Source organism: Suncus etruscus, chromosome 14, assembly GCF_024139225.1.
Source record: "Suncus etruscus isolate mSunEtr1 chromosome 14, mSunEtr1.pri.cur, whole genome shotgun sequence".
Lineage (NCBI taxonomy): Eukaryota > Metazoa > Chordata > Mammalia > Eulipotyphla > Soricidae > Suncus > Suncus etruscus.
Window position 1 is genome coordinate 27,302,905 of NC_064861.1, and position 21,902 is coordinate 27,324,806.

The window sequence follows — 21,902 nt, forward strand, 5'->3', positions numbered from 1 at the left end:
TCAGGGGTTACTCCTGGCTGTCTGCTCAGAAATAGCTCCTGGCAGGCACGGGGGACCATATGGGACACCGCGATTCGAGCCAACCACGTTAGGTCCTGGTTCGGCTGCTTGCAAGGCAAACACCGCTGTGCTATCTCTCCGGGTAAATAAAAATTTTTAAGTAGTGTATATATGTGTGTGTTTTTAAATCATGTAAGTAAATAGTCAGCAAATAGTTGTTTTTCTTCCTTCCTTTTCTTCATCAGTAATCTGATTCTAGCCTGTACTTGTATTATCTGGCACTTTGAGGATAGTGAAGAAATGTTGTCTTTGAACTTGAAGAAATGTATATCTCTGCAGAGAATTTCAAGTTAAATTACTTAATGATCTTTGTTTCATCCAGTTTCATTCTTTCTCATTTGATATTTTATACTCTCTTTCATTTGATTTGTTCCTATATTATAACCTAAATTATAAACAAGAAAAGTTAGGGCTAGTGGGTATTTTCAAATTCTATAGCGTATATAGTTAAAGAGTTAAATTTTCATATGAGTAGCCAGAGAGATAAAGTTAACGGGCTGTTGTGCATGTTTTGCATGCCAGAAACCTAGGTTCAACCTCTGATGTTGCCCACTGTCAGTAATGAACACTGAACCAGGAACAGTAGTACCCTGAGCACACCAGGTGTGGCCCTAAAGCCCTTCCTCTCCTCAAATTTCATATCCGACTTCTATGTCAGGAAGTATTTGAATTCTGTTTACAGCAAGGTACTACACAAAGCTCTTTAAAAGTTAAATTTTCTGGGCTGGAGAGATAGTACAGGGTTAAGGCGCTGGCCTTGCAGCAGACCCCAGTTCTATCTCTGGCACTGCATATAGTCCTCCAAGCATCGCCAGTAGTGATCCCTGAGCACAGAGCCAGCTATGGCCCAACCCCCATTGGTCCTTTCCCCATGCCTCCACCTCCACCTTTCCCAAAAAAGTTAAATTTTCCCTGTTGGATCAAGTCTCTAGGGCCAACCCTATTTCTTCTCCCTACAGCAATTTCTGGCCACACAGTTGATTATGCAAACATCTGAGTCTGGGATAAGTGCTAAAAGTCTTCGTGGGAGAGATTCTACCCGAAAACAGGATGCTTCAGAGAAGGTGAGGAGACCAAGATTGTTTGTGCCAGTACTAGAAGTCTAAAGTATCCAAGGAATCTTATGATACTGCTTGTTATTCCCAGGCTTTCATATCTTAGTAATACAGACATAAAGAACTTTAAATGGTGGTCTTTTGCTCCCATCTAACATAGAAGTCACATGGGAGAATTTGTGAGTTGAATGAGTGAATTATTCATTTCTCGGGAGTGTGCTTGCAAGGTGGGGGAAATGACTTAGCTTGAAGCAATTGGGGACTATCAGTTCCTATTTGCAGCAGCATAATTGCCTTTTGTATCTCTTTTCTTCTTGTTTCTGAGTTTTAAAATTTTGTCTTTGTGCGTGCGTATGGTGCTTGTGTCTCTGTCCTGAGGTTTGGGGTGCTTGTGGCTGAGAGTTTCCATGGAACCTGATCAGTGTTTGTTTGTCCTCTAACAGGACAGTGTCCCCATGGGCTCTCCTGCCTTCCTTCTCTCTCTCTTTGTAAGTATTGAATGGCTGCAAGGGATGGTGTTGCCACAGATTCTCAGCTTCTGCTGCGGGTGGGTGGTGGAAGGAAATTCAGCATGCAAACTCTGTTTATGCAGGTCATTGAATAAGAAACTCTCCTGCATTCCTGTTCTTTCTGCTTTTGTGTGTGTGTGTGGGCTCGATAAAGACTATGAAATGGCTGGGTTGAAATGAGGTATTCTTAGTAAGGATTGAATATATCTGCTTATTTTTAACTCCACCTTTTGCTATTTATTACAAAAGATTGCCGAAACCAGTATCCACTATAGCTGACTTTTTTAAGTTTTACTCATGTTATATGCTTACCATGTAGTTATTTCTCTGTTCTTCTAACATTAAATTGCAAGAATAATGTTTGAACGCAAACACTGAGTAAAGCTTAAGATGACGATCTCATCACTGGCTTCTTTTTACTACAACAGCTGGTGATAAGCTTAGAGTTACGCTTAGTAAAACTAACTCAAGGCTTGTATTCTTTTCCTTTATAAATTAAAGAAACCTCTGGTTTTGTTGTTTGTTATGGGGACTTGACGTATGATGTATAATGAATGATATCAGGATAGAAAAAAAAAAAAACAGTGATATTGGGACTCAGGGAGTTAGCTCAAAGGGCTGGAGTGCTTACTTTGCCTGTGGTAGCTCTGATCCAGGTGTTGTATTGTCCCCTGAGCACTCCTGGTGTTCCTCCCAGCCTCCCTCCCAAGAAAAAAAAAACAACAATAATTTTACGTTTGCTTCATCTGTGTGATAGAGCTAATACAATGAGGTAGTTGTCCAATCTACCTCACAGAGATGTTGTGAGAATATAGTGAGCTAATAGGTGTGAAACGGCTTTGAAAAACACTGTGTTATACAAATGCAAGGTGTTATTTTTATTCTACTGTTGCCTCAGAGGCAAGTTGTGTTCATAACTCTAAAAAATGAGTCCTTGCATATGAAAAATGTGAAAATGGCTGATCCAGCAAAAGTGTTCACTAGTTCATCTTGCCTTTAGACCTCAGCCTGTGTCACGGAGAGAACACTATAATCTCCATTCTTTCTTATTGGCCTGCAACAGTGACTGGATCCCCAAGCAATTGGCTGACTGTTGCAAGGCTGGTTAATAGGATCTTTTATCTATTGAAGACAGAAAAATAATGCAAGAGGAAGGAGCTCTGGGCTACAGGGAGAGAAAAGCAAAGCAGATGGAAAGACGCCTTCTGATTGTCCTGATCTCATGGAAAGCAACTGTCAGGAGGTGCTAGGGATCTAGTGCCAGGGTCAGTCTGAAGGAAAGGCCTTTCTTATAGGGACCTACAGCTGGACAGGTATGTTAGCCAAGAATTTCACTCCTCGCTATTCACTATTTCACTAATTTCACGCTTTCTGTCTCTCTCACCTTTCTTTTATTTTCCTTCTTTTGCACATGGGTCCTGGGTGGGATGACTAATTGTCATTCTCTGGGACCTCTAGTGAACTCCACTGTGGAGGGCAGGACCAAAATACTCTGCCCATTATTTCTTCACAAAATGCTCTCAGGTAGTAGGCTCACTCTGTGGGAAAATAGACCTTAAGTCCCTTGGTCCTTGGATTTTTCTGCTGATTCTCTTCCTCTCTCCCCTAAGAAACCAGATTCCCAATATTCTTATTGCACATTCTCTCACCTCCTAAGCAACGCACTCATGCGCCCGTTCTCTGTCTGCCTGTCATCTAGGATGGGGGAACCAGGGGGCGCCGCTGTGCCATTGAAGCTGATATGAAGATGAAAAAGTGAAGTTTCGGAGTAGCCTCTATGAGCTGAACCTGAAATAGAAACAAATAAGATGGAGCTTGGGTTTGTGGGCCCAGTTCCAGAAGTGGAAGTCACAGAAGAGGAGGAGCCTGGGCCATGTGATATGAGCTGAGAAGATCTCTCTTAGAGAGTTGGAGTTATATAATTGCCTGTTTTAGGGCAAAAATCATGGGCTGTGTTAATGTCCTGATTTGTAGCTAGCAAATTGTAGCTAGTTTGTATTGTCATGTGAAGTGTACAGACTTTTTAAGAAAAAAAAAAAACCTGTGAAGTGTGTGTACAAAATAAACTGAAAGGAAAAAAAGTCTCGCCTCTGGTGTTATTTTTATGTGTGTGATAGTAAAAGAAAATTCTGATTCTTCTGTAAGATGATCATTTACTGATTTATGGGATTGAAAATATGAAAGTGGTTTTCTGATATGAACTTGTCTTACTGCAACTCAAGGTAAGGTTAGAGTCATGATTTTTAAAGAATTAGGTATTGTGCATTAAGGAATACCATTTTTGTTTGTTTTTTGGGTCATACCTGGTGATGCTCAGGGTTGGTTACTCTGCACTCAGGAATTATTCCAGGTGGTGCTGGGGGAACATATGGGGTGCCAGGAACAGAACCCAGTTGTCCATGATCAAGGGAAGCTCTCTACACTGTTGTACCCCTCTAGTCCCATAAGAACTATTTTACTTGAGTGTTTTAGAAAACTTTGGGTTAGAACTTAACAGATTGCTAGAATCTGCATTGTGCAAAAATGACTGGAGCATGAACAAATAGCCCTAACCTTTGTCTTCAAATATTTGTCCTGTTATATTTACATACCATATTTCTATCATGTGTATGTGTGTATATATACACATACTATATATATATATATATATATCTGTTGTCTATTTCTATGGATAGGATTCTTATGTTTTAGAATTTATAAGGTTGAGGACCAAGTTTCACTTAGTAGATTTATATGTAAATATATCCAACTTTTGTAGTAACTAAAACCACAATGAAATAAATTAGTTTTGAGTCCGTCTCTGTGCCCTCCTCCCTCCATCCTTTTCTTTAGTTAATTTTGTTTTTTTTTTTTTTTTTTTTTTTTTTGGATCACGTCTGGCAGTGCTCAGGTTATTTCTTGGCTCTATTCTAAGAAATTATTCCTGGTAGGCTCCAGAGACCATATGGGATGCTGGGGATCATACCTAGATCAGCTGCATGCAAGGCAAATGCCCTACCCACTGTGCTATCACTCTAGCCCCTCATCCCTCTTTTGTTGTTGTTTTTACGGTGATGCAGGGTAGCACACTTTTGGTTGTGATGCTGCCATATGTAGTGTGCTAATTGGTTTTAGAGAGAAAATTACAAAGTTCTCTTGTCAGTAGTTCTATACGTAAAAATAGTTTTGTTATAAAGGAAAAAATAGTCTAAAAAATACAGATTAGTGTCTGCCAGTATAGGGTTTGTACTGGGTTAATCTAATAATTTGACCCTTTTTGAGGAAAATAGATTTAAGAAATAAATGATTAGAGTTATCTGGTCTTTTGACTCAAAATAATACAGAGTGTTAGGAAGAAGAAAATTTTGTTAAGTGATGGAATTTAGTCAATCCAGAAACTAAATGAAAGAAATGAGGGCTGGAGGTGTGGCTCAGGATAAATTATTTTGCCTTGTATGAAACCTTGGGTTTCACGCAGTTCCCAGCACCATCATCTACCACCCACCAAACTAGTGGAATCAGAGGCTAAGGTGGTCTTAGGTCACTACTACATATGCCAACTTCCTTCACCACCAGATGTGATCTCTAAGTGGACAGAGCCCCAAGACAAAAATACAAAGAATTCAGTGTTTCGGGCCCGGAGAGATAGCACAGCGGCATTTGCCTTGCAAACAGCCGATCTAGGACCAAAGGTGGTTGGTTCGAATCCCGGTGTCCCATATGGTCCCTTGTGCCTTCTAGGAGCTATTTCTGAGCAGACAGCCAGGAGTAACCCCTGAGCACCGCTGAGTGTGGCCCAAAAACCAAAAACCAAAAAAAAAAAAAAATTCAGTGTTTCTAAAGGAATCCACAAACATGCATATAGTTAAGGGAGAAAGCCCTAAAAGTTGGGGAATATTGTTGAGAAGAAATGTTCGTTAAAGAAGATAGACTTGGGGCCGGAGAGATAGCACAGCGGTGTTTGCCTTGCAAGCAGTCGACCCAGAACCTAAGGTGGTTGGTTCGAATCCCAGTGTCCCATATGGTCCCCCTTGCCTGCCAGGAGCTATTTCTGAGCAGATAGCCAGGAGTAACCCCTGAGCACCGCCGGGTGTGGCCCCAGAAAAAAAAAAAAAAAAGGAGAAGAAGAAGATAGACTTGGGGGCCAGAACAATAGAACAGCAAGGAGGGCATTTGCCTTGACCTGTGGCCCTCCTGGGGTCAATCCCCAGCACCCCATATGGTTCCCTGAGCCTGCCAGGAGCAATTTCTGAGCGCAGAGCCAGGAATAACCCCTGATCAGGTGTGGCTCCAAAACAAAAGACTTGGATTGGTACAAAAGGTGGGTGAAGATGTAAGAATCTGTGGTAGAGGGCCCGGAGAGATAGCACAGCGGTGTTTGCCTTGCAAGCAGCCGATCCAGGACCAAAGGTGGTTGGTTCGAATCCTGGTGTCCCATACGGTCCCCTGTGCCTGCCAGGAACTATTTCTGAGCAGATAACCAGGAATAACCCCTGAGCACCGCCGGGTGTGGCCCAAAAACCAAAAAAAAAAAAAAAAAAAGAATTTGTGGTAGAGCAATAGAGAGAAATATAATGAGTTTAGGATTAATACCAAGGACTAATGAACTGTTACAGGTAATTAAGGACCTAACAGAGCTTAGATTTGGAGATCTTTGAGAAATTTATAAGTTAACTAGAGCTTTCCAAATTCTTGAACAGAAACTGTTGAATGCAGACAGAATTAAAGATAAGCTAACCAGATTGACATTGAGGAAAAATAATGAATGTTGAAAAATGTACTTGCTTATTTGAATATAAGAGGAGGAATTTGAAATAAGATTCTGAAAATAGTGAGGTTGTAGTTCAGTGGAAGAGTGCATGCCTTGCATGTGTCAGGTCCTGTTTCATTCCTGGCATCACGAACAAGGAAAATAAGTGATAAGGAAATTAGGGAGTGTAAATTGTTATGGAGCTCTTCAAGCAGAGACTCAAATACAGAAATATGGCATGGAGGAAATGTCAGACCATGTCAAGGGGTGAATACATGGACAAGTGAAATAAGAATACATAAAATAACTAAGCTATTGGAAAGAGTTAGGAGCTATCTCAAGAGATCAAAGTTACAACTTCAAAGTACCTAAGTAAAGGAAATATTAAATAAGAAGAGCAAAAACAAGACGATATATTGATAATTTCAAAAGGGTGAGAACCAAGCCAGGAAAGGCAAGGGATGTCACTCAGAGGAAAAGTGCTTGCTTGCTTATGAGTTCAGTTGCTTATGAGTTCAGTCCTTGGCCTTATACCAAAAATAAATAAAAATGCTGAGGGAAGAAACATGCAATGTAATAAAAACTAGGAAAGTTTTTTTTATTGGATGCAGAGCAATAGTACATAGGGTAGGGAGTTTGACTTGCATCTGGCCAACCTGGGTTCCATCCCTAGCATCCCATATGATCCTTGCAAGCACGACCAGGAGTAATTTCTGAGTTGCATAGCCCAGAGTAAACCCCTAAGAATTGCTGGGTGTAGCCAAAAACAAAACAAAAACAAAAGAATAATTTTTAAAGATCATTTGTTTTGCAGGGGCTGGGGTAGGGATGGGGATTTGGGGCCACACCCATCTGTGCTCACAGTTTACTGGACTCTACTCAGGACACTCCTGGTAGTGTTTAGGGAACTATATGGCCTCATGGGTGCTAGGGATTGAATCCAAGTTAGCTGCATATAGGCAAAAAACCTAACTACACACTGTACCATCACTCTGGCCCCAAGAAAAGCTATTTTAAAACATGAAGTTTAAAAAAAAATGGATGCTTTATTCTGAAAAATGTTGGATGTGACTGGAGTGTATTTTGAGGATTTAGAGGTTAATAGGTTTTAAGAATAAAGAAACAGGAAATTGTTATTAGTCCCTCCAATTTACTGTCTTGTTTGAAGATTATTTGGGATAGAATTCTGTTCGGCAAGCTAGGCTTCAGTTCTTTTGAAGTAGGAGAAAAATCCAAACACTTTATTTGGGATCTGGAGAACTAGTATAGGATAAGGCTCTTATTTTACATGGTCACCATGCACTGCCACCCAGTAAGTGATCCCTAGGCACAGAGCCAGGAGTAAGCCCTGAGCATAGATGGGTGCGACCCACAAACCAAAATAATAAATATTTGGTAATATCTGTTATACTATTGACTTAGGGCTTTTTCTTTATTTCCAATAACAAAGGTATTTCGTTTCTGCATTAAACTTTCTCAGTTTTTATCCTTCCTGTTGATGAGTAGAAAAGAGATTTATGGCCCCTTGTCTTTCTATTAAACTTGAATAATGGAAATATCATAGGAACATTAATTTGAATACATTAATGCATTTTTTTTCTGTATTTGCAGATGGGGCATGAGTGGGTTTGGTTGGATTCTGAGCAAGATTATCTCAATGACTCTGAGCTGAGCAACGACTGCAGGTCTCTCTTCAGCTCCTGGGAATCCGGTCTGGATCTTGATGTGGGCAGCTGGAGGGAAACTGAGGAGCCAGGGACTGAGGAACTAGAGGAAAGCAGCCCAGGGAGAGAACCTAGTGAGCTGCTGGTGGGGGACAGAGGCAGTGAGGAATCTCTGGAAGAGGCAGAGCATGTCAGCCGCCAGAATCTCCTCCACTTTCTCTCTGAGGTAATGGGCAGCAGTTTGTCTTGCTTTCTAAGAAAATGTTTGCATGTTTCTACCACTCAGTATTATTTATTAGAATATAAGTTACACAGTGGTTGGAACTAAATTCATTGCTGTGCTCCAGCCCTTGATACTGATAACCAAATATGTGGAAAGTAAATACTTTTGGGCTTATTATTCTGAAGAATAATAAGTTACTATAATAATTTAGAATAATAGTTTTAATAAGTTATTAGGAGAATGGATCATTAACTGTGGAATTTGTTATATGGTTATCCCTTATGAGTATTTTGTTTTGTTTTGGGGCCACACCCCATGATGCTCAGGGGTTACTCCTGGCTATGTGCTCAGAAATCGCTCTTGGGTTGGGGGACTATATGGGATGCCAGGGATCAAATCAAGGTTCATCCTGGTTGCATAACTACTTGCAAGGCAAACACCCTACAATTGCTCCAACCCCCTTATGACTATTCTTGCCATTTATTTTTGCATCATATGAGATTCTACTTGACTTTCTTATGTATTTGCCCAAACCCTCTTGGAAACTTATAAATGATAAAACATTTAGGCAAACAAAAATTTTTTTGGTTTTTGGGCCATCCTCAAATGCTCAGAGGTTACTCCTGGCTCTGCTCAGAAATCACTACTAGCAAGGTTGGGGGACCAAATGTGGGATATTAGGGATCAAACCTGAGTTGGCTACGTGCAAGGCAAATCCCCTACATGTTGTGCTATTACTCTGGCTCCTCCAAGCAAAATTTTATAGTATTTTGTACTCTGAGGAACAGAAATAAAAAATAATAAAACAGTTTACATTTATCCTGCATTTGTATACATTCAGGAGAACCTAGATAAGTGTCAGCAAGAGTAAGTAAGGTTCAGAAGTTAACCATGTCTCTGCATTGCCTATGGTAGATATTTTGAATTGTAGTAATTGAGATACAGCCACTCCCAAATGGCATTTACACTCTGGCTGAAATCTTAGAACACAAGCTGTTTGTAAAGGCATGAACTATATCTGATATGCTTTTTGTTGTATCCTAGCATTAGTCTGGTGCCTATAATATATATCACATATGATATTTATTATATATGATAAAATTTAGATGAATGAGTTAATTTCTTTGCCTTCTCAGATGTAGTTGCATTATCACACATCATTAAAATGTATATATTGGGGGCCGGAGAGATAGCACAGTGGTAAGGCGTTTGCCTTGCATGCGGAAGGTCGCTGGTTTGAATCCCGGCATCTCATATGGTCCGCCGAGCCTGCCGGGGGCAATTTCTGAGCATAGAGCCAGGAATAACCCCTGAGCATTGCTGTGTATGACCCCCCAAAAATGTAGATATTGTTCCATTAGTATTTGTATTTATCTAACAGTAAACTATGATTGCAGGTAGCTTATTTAATGGAGCCATTGTGCATTAGCAACAAAGAATCAAGTGAAGGCTGCTGTCCTCCCTCTGGTACCAGACAAGAGGGAAGGAAAAGAGAATCTCTTGAAGGAGAAGGGGAGCCCTACAGAGAAACAGAAGAGCTTTCAGCCAAGGCACACCCCTTGATTGCTGAGAAGTCACTGGTAGAAAATGGAAGGCCAAAGCTGGCTCCTTCTCCCTCAAATAGTTGTCCAGATCAGGGGTTAATCACAGAAAGTGAAGAGGTAAATGATTAAACAAGATTACCTGATTGGCCCTCTGTAGAGTATAGGCAGGCAGAGCAGAAAGGGTTCAAGCACATGTTAACTACAGAGATCAATGACTGTCCAAATCCCAATTTGAGTACCAATTAACTGTGCCTTTGGGCATGTTAATGAACTCTTCGCCCCCAAAATATGCCTTGTTGCTGTAACTGGGGGTTGCATGTTAACTTGTCCATGGTACTTGTCATATTTTAGTTGTGCTTGCTGGGACTGCACATTAGATTGCATTGTTTGCACACTCACTGTGCTCACTGAGGTTTGTGCTCCTTTAACCCGACTGTGGTGCTTGCTGATTGCTGCATTCTTTGATGTATGCAATGATGGGTAAAGTGCTAATTGTGGTTGCTACAGAGCTCTCAGGCTCTCCAGGCCTGGTTCATACTTTCCAGGCCACACATCTTTTTTGTTTGGTGGGTTGGTTTGGGGCCACACCCAGCAATGTTCAGGAGTTACTCCTGGCTCTGCACTTAGAAATTACTCCTGGGTCAGGAGACCATATGGGATGCCAGAGATTGAACATAGATTGGTTGCGTGCAAGGCAAATGTCCTACCTGCTGGGCTATCACTCTGGCCACTCCCAAATCTCTTTAGTTGTGGTGAATTGTGGTGTTCAGTGAAAGGTTTTTTTTTTTTGTTTTTTTTTTTTGTTTGTTTATTTTGTGGTACTGGTATATACCTGGCTATGGTGTGGTCAAAGGTCATTTTTGGCAGTGGGGATCACAGATAGAAACTGCCAGTCTCAGGGCCGGAGAGATAGCACGGATGTAGGGCGTTTGTCTTGCATGCAGAAGAACAGTGGTTTGAATCCCGGCATCCCATATGGTCCCCCGAGCCTGCCAGGAGCGATTTCTGAGTGTAGAGCCAGTAAACCCTTGAGCACTGCTGGGTGTTACCAAAAAAAAAAAAAGAAAGAAACTGCCAGGGGCCGGCGAGGTGGTGCTAGAGGTAAGATGTCTGCCTTGCAAGCACTAGCCTAAGAAGGACCACAGTTCGATCCCCCAGCATCCCATATGGTCCCCCCAAGCCAGGGGTAATTTCTGAGCACTTAGCCAGGAGTAACCCCTGAGCAACAAATGGGTGTGGCCAAAAAAAAAAAAGGAAAGAAACTGTGCCAGTCTCAAACAGCAGAGCTGCCCAGATCATACTGAGAGCATGTAGGACACTGAGGATTTGAACTTAAAACCATATAATTGGGACCAAAGCGATAGTACCTTACATGCAGTCAAACTGGATTCAATCCCCAGCATCACATATGATTCCTTGAACACTGTCAAGAATAATTCCTGGGGCCGGAGAGGTGGCACTAGAGGTAAAGTGTCTGCCTTGCAAGCGCTAGCCAGGGAAGGACCACAGTTTAATCCCCCAGCGTCCCATATGGTCCCCCCATGCCAGGGGCAGTTTCTGAGCACTTAGGAGTAACCCCTGAGCATCAAATGGGTGTGGCCAAACAAAACTAAACAAACAAACAAAAAAGAATAATTCCTGACTGCAGAGCCAGGAGTAACTCCTGAGCACTGCCAGATATGGCCCAACCCCCAACAATAAAAACCCCAAACAACTACATTCTTATAAAGAGAGTACTAAAAACCGCTATACATACAATTCCTGTAGCCTACTGGGCAATTTTTTCTTTGGAGAAGAGTTCGGACATATTCTTTGGTACTTGAGGTCTGGAGCTATAATTTAATGTTTAGGGCACTTTCCTTGCATGTGGCCAATTCAGGTTTAATCCCCATTATTCCATATTGTCTTGAACCCGCCAGGAGTGATCTCTGAGCACAGAGCCAGGAGTGCACCCTGATCACTGCCAGATGTGGCCCCAAAACACTTGAGTTTAAAAAAAAAATTTAGGGGCCGGGCGGTGGCGCTGGAGGTAAGGTGCCTGCCTTACCTGCGCTAGCCTAGGAGACGGACCGCGGTTCGATCCCCCGGCGTCCCATATGGTCCCCCAAGCCAGGAGCGACTTCTGAGCGCATAGCCAGGAGTAACCCCTGAGCGTTACCGGGTGTGGCCCAAAAACCAAAAAAAAAAAAAAAAAAAAAAAAAATTTAGGGTCCAGAGAGAGCGCAGTGGCAGGGCATTTACCTCGCATGCGGCCAACCCAGGGTTCTATTCCTGGCATCCAGTATTGTCCACTGAGCCTTCCAGGAGCGATTTCTGAGCACAGCCAGGAGTAACCCCTGTGCACCGCCAAATGTGGCCCAAAAACCAAAAAAATTTTTATGTTTAATTTTAATTTTAATTTTGTTTTTGAACCACAACAAGTAGTGTTTGGGGACTACTCTTAGCTCTGTGCTTGAAGGTTGCTCTTGGCCTTGCTGGGGAGCTTTATGGTGCCAGGATTGAACCTTGGCTTCACTTGCAAAGCAAGTGCTCAGTTCTTTGAGTTCTTTTTTTAATAATAGTTTTTAATAATAAATGAGATAATTCATGTAAATCACTTAGTGAATGACCTTGCAATCAGTCAGATTTAGAATTATATGATTATTATTAGTTGACCAGTTAGGCAACTGATTATTAGCCTGATGATTGCCTTTGAATTATCTAAGGATCAAAGACTACGATATAGCTCAGCAGCAAAATGTATGCCTTGTACACATGACATCTGGGTTGAATCCCCAATATAGCAGATAAAAGGAAATATGGGCTGGAGAAATAGCTCAAATGGCTGAGAGGATGCTTTATAGTTTTATGGCCTGGGTTCAATAACTGGTACAACATAGTCCCTTGAGCCCCACTGAGTGACCCCTGAGCATATGGGACACTGCTTTGTTTATCTTTCTGCCCTTTCTGTACTTTCTTCTCTATACTGTCTCCCTGTTCTTTTCTATTCTAAAAAATAGGAGTAACCCCTAGCATTTCTAGGTGTGACCCCAAACCCTTCAAATATATAAAAATATATTTGAATTCAAATATATATAAATATATTTGAATTCAAATATATACATATATATAAACATGTTTATATATAAATATATATAATTATAAAATACTATGTATTATTATAATATAATATATAAAAACATATATATTTATATATAAACATTATATAGTGTATATTTGTACATAATATAAACCCAACATATAATAATATAGTACACAATATGTATATATATTATATATTGCAATATCTAAAATAAACATATAGGTGGCGGAGAGATAACATGGAGGTAGGGTGTTTGCTTTTCATGCAGAAGGAAGGTGGTTTGAATCCCGGCATCCCATATGGTCCCCTGAGCCTGTCAGGAGCAATTTCTGAGCATAGAGCCAGGAGTAACCCCTGAGCGCAGCCGGGTGTGACCCAAAAAAAACCAAAAATAAAATAAACATATAAAATGATCAGTGTGTGACTTTATTTCTGAGCAGCAAACACATTCATAAAATGTTTATTTTAGCGGCTGGAGTGATAACACAGCGGGTAGGTCATTTGTCTTGCATATGGCCAAACTGAGTTTGATTCTTGGGATCCCATATGGCCCCTCAAGCCTGCCAGGAGTAATTTCTGAGTGCAGAGCCAGGAATAACCCCTAAGCACCACTGGGTGTAGCCCCAAAACAAAAAAAGCTATTTTTTAAATGTTGTGTTTTTTTTTTAATTTCGAGGGGCTGGGGAGAAAGTTTGAAGGGTTGCAGGAGCCCTGTGTATTCAGTCCCTAATGCCACGTTGATCCCTAGTGCCACTGAATGTGGCATTATTAAATCAGAAATATATGGGCCCGGAGAGATAGCACAGCGGCGTTTGCCGTGCAAGCAGCCGATTCAGGACCAAAGGTGGTTGGTTCGAATCCCGGTGTCCCATATGGTCCCCCGTGCCTGCCAGGAGCTATTTCTGAGCAGACAGCCAGGAGTAACCCCTGAGCATCGCTGGGTGTGGCCCAAAAACCAAAAAAAAAAAAAAAAAAAAAAAAAAAAAAAAAAAAAGAAATATAGTGTTCATCTAGGATTGAGTATATTACTTTTTCTTTTTTAGCTTGAGGTGCAGAGAGAAAAAAAATTTTTTTTTTTGGTTTTTGGGCCACACTCGACAGCGCTCAGGGGTTACTCCTGGCTCTACGCTCAGAAATCACTCCTGGCAGGCTCAGGGGACCATATAGGATGCCGGGATTCGAACCACTGTCCCTCTGCATGCAAGGAAAATGCCTTACCTCCATGCTATCTCTCCGGCTCCAGTCTTCATTTATTTCATACAAGTAAACTCAAATGCAGATTATAACTCTCTTCCTAAGATTTCCTTTGTCTTCTGACATTCCTAGGAAGAGATTGAATACACATCTAAAGAGGAAGGGTCTGTGTCAGAGATGGAAGACCAGCAGTCTTCTGGTGAGTGCGATGATGGCTTCAGCATGCAGGAAACCCCTCTTGTGGATATTCTTCTCAGCCATGCTGCCTCCTCAAATCTGTAAGCATAGATTGTTGTCCAAAGTTGTTAAGTTTATACTTTAACTTCTGCCTATTTGAACTTGTTAACATGAATGCAGGTTACTTTCGTAAATTAAAAATAGAAATGAAAAAGACTAATAATAGAATTAAATATCACTTTATTATGCAAGTAGAAGTCTATATCTTTATTTATAAAACAAATCTATTTCATCAATGTGAAGTACCTCTTTCATAAATTATTCTTCTTGCTAATGACTGGTCTTATCCCCTGTCTTTTTTTCCAAGGGTGGGGTGGCAGTTGGGCCCATATCTTTTGATGCTAAGAGTTGGTTCTCAAAAGACCACTTATATGGGCCCGGAGAGATAGCACAGCGGTGTTTGCCTTGCAAGCAGCCGATCCAGGACCTAAGGTGGTTGGTTCGAATCCCGGTGTCCCATATGGTCCCCCGTGCCTGCCAGGAGCTATTTCTGAGCAGACAGCCAGAAGGAACCCTTGAGCAATGCCGGGTGTGGCCCCCACAAAAAAAAAAAAAAAAAAAAAGACCACTTATGTTTCTAAGGCTTAAGGTGGGATCAACTGTATGCAAAATAAGTGCTTCAATCCCTGTCTGTCTGTCTGGCCCCATAAAAGACACATTTTAGAATCTTAACTCTTTTAGTTTTCTTTCTAATTTTTTTTACTGCACCCTGCAGTACTTAGGGCTTACTCCTGACTCTATACTCAGGAATCACTTGACAGTGCTCGGGGGGATCATATGGAATGCCCAGGAATCAAACCCAGGTCAGTTGCATGCAAGGCAAGCGTTCTACCTGCTGTACTATTGCTCTTGCCCCGGTGAATTTCTTTTCAAATCTGAAAAATGAAGTCATTTTTATTATGGTGCAAATTTAATAGGTCTTTTGGATAATCCTAATAACACATCTTTTACGAGAAAATTGTTTGTTTGTTTGTTTTGTGGTTTTTGGGCCACACCCGGCAGTGCTCAGGGGTTATTCCTGGCTCCATGCTCAGAAATTGCTCCTGGCAGGCACGGGGGACCATATGGGATGCCGGGATTCGAACCGATGACCTTCTGCATGAAAGGCAAACGCCTTACCTCCATGCTATCTCTCTGGCCCCTAGAGAAAATAGTTTTTTGTTTATTTTATTTTAATTTTTTTCTCCTACTTGTGCCTCAGATATGCCTAAATTAGTATGACAAAGCAAATCAATAATTAATCTAGCCTTTTGTGTAGAGTATACAACTAGACCATGCTTTTTTTAAGATAGTAGATTTTAGTTTCTGGGCCTATACTATAAGTAGAGTACAGCTTTAAACTAATGTGCTTTCTCACTCCCAAGTATGAGCAGAGGGCTGGCATATTATGTCTACTACTAATAACAGGGCATCTCAAACCTGAGATATTTTATTTTAGGGCTTTTCAGATCCTCTCATGGTAAATTTGTGTGTGTGTATGTGTGTGTCATGGTAAATGTGTGTGTGTTGGTTTTTTATTTTTTGTGTGTGTGTGTGTGTGTGTTGGTTTTTTGGGCTACACCAAGCAGCCTGACTCCGCATTCCAAAACTACTCCTGGAAGACTCGGGGAACCATATGGGATGCTGGGGATTGAATGCAGGTCAGCTGTGTGCAAGGCAAATGCCCTACCTGCTACGCTATGCTATCATTCCCACCCCTAATAATTTACCTTTCTGGTTTTGGGACCAAGCCAGAGGTAAGGTGCTTAGGGCATACCCCACGGTTGCTGTTCAAGGGTCACTTCTGGCAGTGATCTAAGGACCACTGGGTATTAGGACTTTAATCCAGGACTCCTGCATACAAAATATACATTTCAGTCTACTAAACTATCTATTTGGGCTACCCCTTTCCATATTATTTTTATTTTAGAACTTAGGTTAAAAATGAAAGATAGGGCAGTATAACACATAGTGTAACAGGTAGGACACTTGCCTTGACTGGAGTAATACTTGAGAGCAGAGCCAGAAGTAAAAATTCTGTGTACTGCTCATGTAACCAGAAACAAAAACAAAAATTTCAGACAAAAGTGAATCCTGATGAGACTAGAGAGAGAACGGTGAGTTGGGTGTTTGCCTTGCACATGGCTGACTTTGGTTTGATCCCTGCATCCCATATTGGTTCCCCAAGTACCTCCAGAAGTGATTCCTGGGGCTGGAGTGGAAGCACAGCAGTAGGATTTTTTTCTTGCTTGTGTCTGACTCAGGACAGATTCCAATTCAATCCTTGGCATCCCATATGGTCCCTGGAGCCAGGAGCGATTTCTGAGCACAGAGCCAGGAGTGACCCCTGAGCATCCCTGGGTTTGGTCTAAAAACAAAATTAAAGGGGGGATACGAGTGGAAAAATTTAAGAAACCATGTTTTAGAGTCACAAATATTGAAGACCTAGAACTAGAAAATGTAGAAAAGGCACAGATAATTACAGATGTGTAATTCATTTTATAAGAAGATAGCTATTTCCTTATATTCGGTAAGAGAATATTTGAGTTTGGAATTCTTATGGAAGTACCAAATGTTTTTATTCCTATGATACTGTCCTTCAGATGTTAACTAAGAGCACTAAATTTTGAGAAAACTTTAGTCCCCTTCTGGGCAAGACAGAAAACTGTGACATTACTGTTACTTTCCTGTTCTGTCTTATTTAACAGGTCTGGTCTAGGCCAAAATGACCCTGTCCAGGATCACTTGCTATTTAAAAAGACTATCCTACCTGTCTGGAAGATGATTGCCAGTCACAGGTAGGTCTCTAGATCACTCTTGCTGTTACCAGCCACTTTTCTTATTTAGAGTGACTTCCACGGTTTCATCATCTTATCTGGGTTTATCCCTTAACAGGTTCAGCAGTCCATTTCTGAAGCCTGTGTCAGAAAGGCAGGCCCCAGGATACAAGGATGTGGTGAAAAGGTCAGTGAACAAAGGGATCGGGAAAGGTTGGTTGGGTCAGATCAATCAGGTAGTGCGCTTGCCTTAGCAAGGAGCCATTTCCTCCCATCCCATATAATCCCCCAGGACCCACCAGGAGTGCTTCCTGAACACTGAACCAATAGTAAACCCTGAGCACCACTGGGTGTGGCCCCTCCCCTCACAAAAAGGTCAGTTGTTTTTATTTGTTTTTGTTTATTTGTTTATTTTGTTATTTGTTATTTTGTTTGTTTGTTTGTTTTGAACACACCTGGTGGTTCTCAGCTCTGCACTCAGGGATCACTTCTGGCAGGCTAAGGGACCATTTGTGGTGCTGGGAATCGAACCTGGGTTGGCCATGTATAAGGCAAGTGCCTTACCTGCTGTACTATCACTCTGGCCTCAAGAAATGTTGGTTGCTTTTACAAGTGTCTTTTCATATTTTGCTTCCCATATATTAGATTTTTCGTTTATGACTTGTATATCAATTATTTCAAGTTATAACTTATAGATGCACAAATTTGAGTTGTTTAGTCTTCCTTTGTGAATAAATACAGGGACAAAGTATCATTAGGGTTTAAAGTATTGACATTTAAATAGTATGATTCCTTCATTATAATTTTATTTTTGTTTTGGTTTGGTTTTTGGGCCACAGCCAGTGACACTCAGGGATTATTTGTGGCTATGCGCTCAGAAACTGCTCCTGGCTTGGGGGACCATATGGGACGCTAGGGCATAGAACTGCCGTCTGTCCTAGGCTAGCTCGGGCAAGGCAGATGCCTTACCACTTGTGCCACTGCTCTGCCCCCCCCCCCCACATAGTTCTAATGCAGAAAAAATTTCAAAATAAACACATTCTTGGGGCTGGGGTGATAGCACAGTGATAGGGCATTTCCCTTGCACATGGCCAACCCAGGACTGATGGTGGTTTGATTCCAGGCATTCCATATGGTTCCCCGAACTGCCAGGAGCAATTTCTTTTTTTTTTTTTTTTTTTTTTTTTTTTTTGGTTTTTGGGCCATACCCGGCAGTGCTCAGGGGTTACTCCTGGCTGTCTGCTCAGAAATAGCTCCTGGCAGCACGGGGGACCATATGGGACACCGGGATTCGAACCAACCACCTTTGGTCCTGGATCGGCTGCTTGCAAGGCAAACAACACTGTGCTATCTCTCCGGGCCCACCAGGAGCAATTTCTGAGCACAGAGCCAGGAGTAATCCTTGAGCGCTGGGTGTGACCCAAAAGCCATCCCCCTCCCAAAAAAAATCCACAGTTCTTCATTAAGACATGAAGGAATGATATGCTAAGGCAAAAAGGAATCCAAAGGAAAGTTAGAATCATTGGCTAATTTGGATTCCCATAGTTCACCTAAAATACTGTCATAAACCGTTGTATTAATAGAGTCTTAAAACACCAGGAAATGACTTTGGGAAACATTTATTCATTCTAGAGATGAGAAAACTAAGTCTTAGAGATATTTGGTCACTAGATGCTCATGACTAGTAAAGCTATAATTAAACCCTCCATTATTTTCTCCAAGCTCAGTTTTGTTTCCATATTACTGTGCCTACTTTGTGTCTCATTAAATAATAATCTAGCAGCTTATTTTCTTGATGTTTTTTACCTCCATGAAAGGAAAAAAAAATCTTTGCTTTTGAATTGTACAATAAGAGGAGTATCTTGAATACCTAATATACGGATAATGCATTGTAAGTAATCAATAACTATTGGAAATCTTTACAACTTTGCTGCTTGGGGTCATCACTTGTGAATGAAATTACTGCTTGTGTAGACTCTGGAGACAGGCTGCTGCCGAATCAGAATCCAATACTTACCATCTTTAGATCTCAGCTTTCTTTTTTGGGGGGGTTACTCCTGACTCTACACTCAGAAATCACTCCTGCAGGCTCGGGGGACCATATGGGATGCTGGGACTTGAACCACCATCCCTCTGTATGCAAGGCAAATGCCCTACCTCCATGCTCTCTCTCTGGCCCCATAGATCTCAGTTTTCTTGATGTTAGTGGAGATAAGTTTATTGAGAGGATCAAGTGAGGTATACAATAGGTACTAGGGACAGCATAGAAAATGTACCTAGCATATTACAAGTTCTGTTATAAGCAGTCAAATGTGAGCTTCTGATACAATTTTTTTTTTATCTGATGGAGACTGTGAACATGACTATTTTCTTAACAACTTGGCTAGTTCTCTAAGAAAGCATGATAGGTCATTGCACCCCATGAAGGATTGATTTCCTCTGGTTTCTGTTGGCTTCCTCTAGACCCATGGACTTAACTAGCCTGAAAAGGAATCTGTCTAAGGGACGGATTCGCACAATAACTCAGTTCCAGCGGGACCTGATGCTGATGTTCCAAAATGCGGTGATGTACAATGACTCTGATCATCATGTGTACCATATGGCTGTAGAGATGCAGCAAGAAGTCCTGGAGCAAATTCAGGTACTACATATAGAAAGCTTCAAGAAAAAGGAAGGTAGCCCTGGCATCTGAATTTAGAAAGGGAGCATGAAGGTGACTTTGCAGAGACACCTTGTTTTCAATTTACTCTAGAGGTGCTTCAATTGACATCATATGTCCTGATCTGATTCTCAGTAGGATTAGCTTTACTACTTTAAACAGTCTAGGAAGACAGGCAGCTGTGAAAAGCTCACCAGAGGGTTGAGATAAAAAATGAGAATTTGGGCCCGGAGAGATAGCACAGCGGCATTTGCCTTGCAAGCAGCCGATCCAGGACCAAAGGTGGTTGGTTCGAATCCCGGTGTCCCATATGGTCCCCCGTGCCTGCCAGGAGCTACTTCTGAGCAGACAGCCAGGAGTAACCCCTGAGCACCGCCAGGTGTGGCCCAAAAACAAAACAAAACAACAACAACAAAAAAATGAGAACTTGGGGCTGGCGCGGTGGCACTAGAGGTAAACTGCCTGCGTCACAGGGTGTGGCCCAAAAACCAAAAAAAAAGGGGAACTTGGGGGCTGGAGCAGTGGTGCAGGGCCTAAGGATGGACTGCAGTTTGATACCCTGGCGTCCCATATGGTCCCCAAGCCAGGAGCAACTTCTTATTTTTGGGGGAAGGGAGGGCCACACCCATTTGACACTCTGGTTACTCCTGGCTATGCGCTCAGAAATCGCCCCTGGCTTGGGAGGAACCATATGGGACACCAGGAATCGAACCCCGTGGTTTGTCCTAGGCTAGCACTTGCAAAGCAGATGCCTTATGTCTAGCGCCACCAGGAGCCCCCAGGAGCAATTTCTGAGTACATAGCCAGGAGTAACCCCTGAGTGTCACTGGGTGTGGCCCCCCCAAAAAAAGGGGGAACTTGGGGCCAGAGCAATAGCACAATGGTACTGTGTTTGCCTTATATGCAGCTGACCCACAACCATCCTGGGTTCAATCCCTGGCACCCCATATAGTCCCCAGAGCCTGCCAGGAGCTATTTCTGAGCACAGAGCCAGGAGTAACCCCTGAACACCACCGGGTATGACCCAAACCCCCAAAATAAGAAATGGGAACTTTTATTTCCAGAGCCCCAAATCAGAGACTGAATATGCATAGCCCCAGAGTTTAAAAAAAAAGGGGGGGGGGTCACACCTGCCTGTGCTCAGGGCTTACCTCTGGCTCTGTGCACAGGGATCACTCCTGGTAGTGCTCAAGGGCAGGTGATTGAACCCAAGCAAGCACCTTATCTACTGTACTGCTGCTTCAGCCCTAAAAAAGTCTCTGTCCTTTTCAATTTGTTTGTTGCACCTGTTGGATACTCACTATATATTCATGCTGCCCATTCAGCAGTGGTACAACCTAGTACCCAGAAGAAGATATTTGAGGATTTCTTCGCTGGGTAACATTGTTCAGAGGTTACTCTAGCTCTGAGCTCAGAAATCACTCCTAGCAGACTCTGGGGACCATATGGGATGGCCAGGAATTGAATCCGAGTTTATTCCAGATCAGCAGCATGCAAGGCAAAAAAAGACCCTACCGCTGTGCTATCTCTCCAGCCCCCTTTTCTCTGGATAACATACTTTAAAGAGAACGGGCATAATCAAATCCCTTTGAATAAACTTGTATTCAAATTTGAACAATTTTTAAGATTTATTGTTTACTATCCACCTGTAGGTGCTGAGTATTTGGTTAGACAAAAGAAGAGACATAAAGAGCTTGGAATGAAAACCAGTCAACCCAGTGGGAAATTCTGTGATTCTGCAGCTGTCACTCAGACCCCTTCTGGAATTTGAATCTCTCACTGAAGTGCTGACCCATTGAAGATCACAGTACTTACCACTTCTGTTTTTTTCCTAATAAAACATTCCTTTACTCACAGCCAAGAAGTCACAGGTGCCTATGGACATAAAAATAAATAAATGGGGGGGGGGGGAGATTTTGAGTTGTTCCCTAAATTGTCCACATTTTGTTTCAGGGTCTTAAAGTAACCTGATTAAATTGTTTATTGCCACCCTATAAATAAATGTTATTTCATAAGTCAAAAATTGCTTTCTTAATGATTGTAGAAACTGGAGTAGAGGGAACATCTAATAAAATGAAGAAGGTATTTGACATGGGTTTCTTTACATCAATATAATAGAGGAAAGAATGAGGTGGAATGAAAGGTCTCATCACTTAAAACAGAAATGATGTGTTCTTCAAACGGGTTGCA

The 21,902-nt window shown here is 41.8% G+C and overlaps 2 protein-coding genes across 4 annotated transcripts in view; both read left to right on the forward strand.

Moving 5' to 3' along the window:
- Positions 1-3,705, forward strand: part of BRD8 (bromodomain containing 8) — a 32,935-nt gene extending 29,230 nt beyond the window's left edge. For 2 of the 3 annotated variants that reach the window (XM_049785987.1, XM_049785989.1), the window contains 3 exons: positions 1,020-1,124; positions 1,559-1,603; positions 3,324-3,705. In XM_049785987.1, the coding sequence (XP_049641944.1) occupies positions 1,020-1,124; positions 1,559-1,603; positions 3,324-3,383 (210 nt within the window). In that variant the 3' untranslated portion in view covers positions 3,384-3,705. Of the gene's footprint in view, positions 1-1,019; positions 1,125-1,558; positions 1,844-3,323 lie in introns of those variants that run through there. The other variant, XM_049785988.1, reaches the window with a different exon arrangement.
- A 3,945-nt stretch (positions 3,706-7,650) lies between these two features.
- On the forward strand, positions 7,651-21,543 carry LOC126028349 (bromodomain-containing protein 8-like). Its single transcript, XM_049787360.1, has 7 exons — positions 7,651-7,665; positions 7,965-8,243; positions 14,193-14,338; positions 16,985-17,074; positions 17,172-17,240; positions 19,517-19,694; positions 21,365-21,543. Exons 1-7 carry the CDS (start codon positions 7,651-7,653, stop codon positions 21,413-21,415), a joined length of 828 nt encoding a protein of 275 aa, XP_049643317.1. The 3' UTR covers positions 21,416-21,543.
- Positions 21,544-21,902: the final 359 nt, after the last annotated feature.

Coding starts and splice junctions, on each gene's coding strand:
- LOC126028349 (XM_049787360.1), top strand. Junction 14,339..16,984: donor CATGCTGCCTCCTCAAATCT/GTAAGCATAGAT, acceptor CTTATTTAACAG/GTCTGGTCTAGGCCAAAATG. Junction 17,241..19,516: donor TACAAGGATGTGGTGAAAAG/GTCAGTGAACAA, acceptor GGCTTCCTCTAG/ACCCATGGACTTAACTAGCC.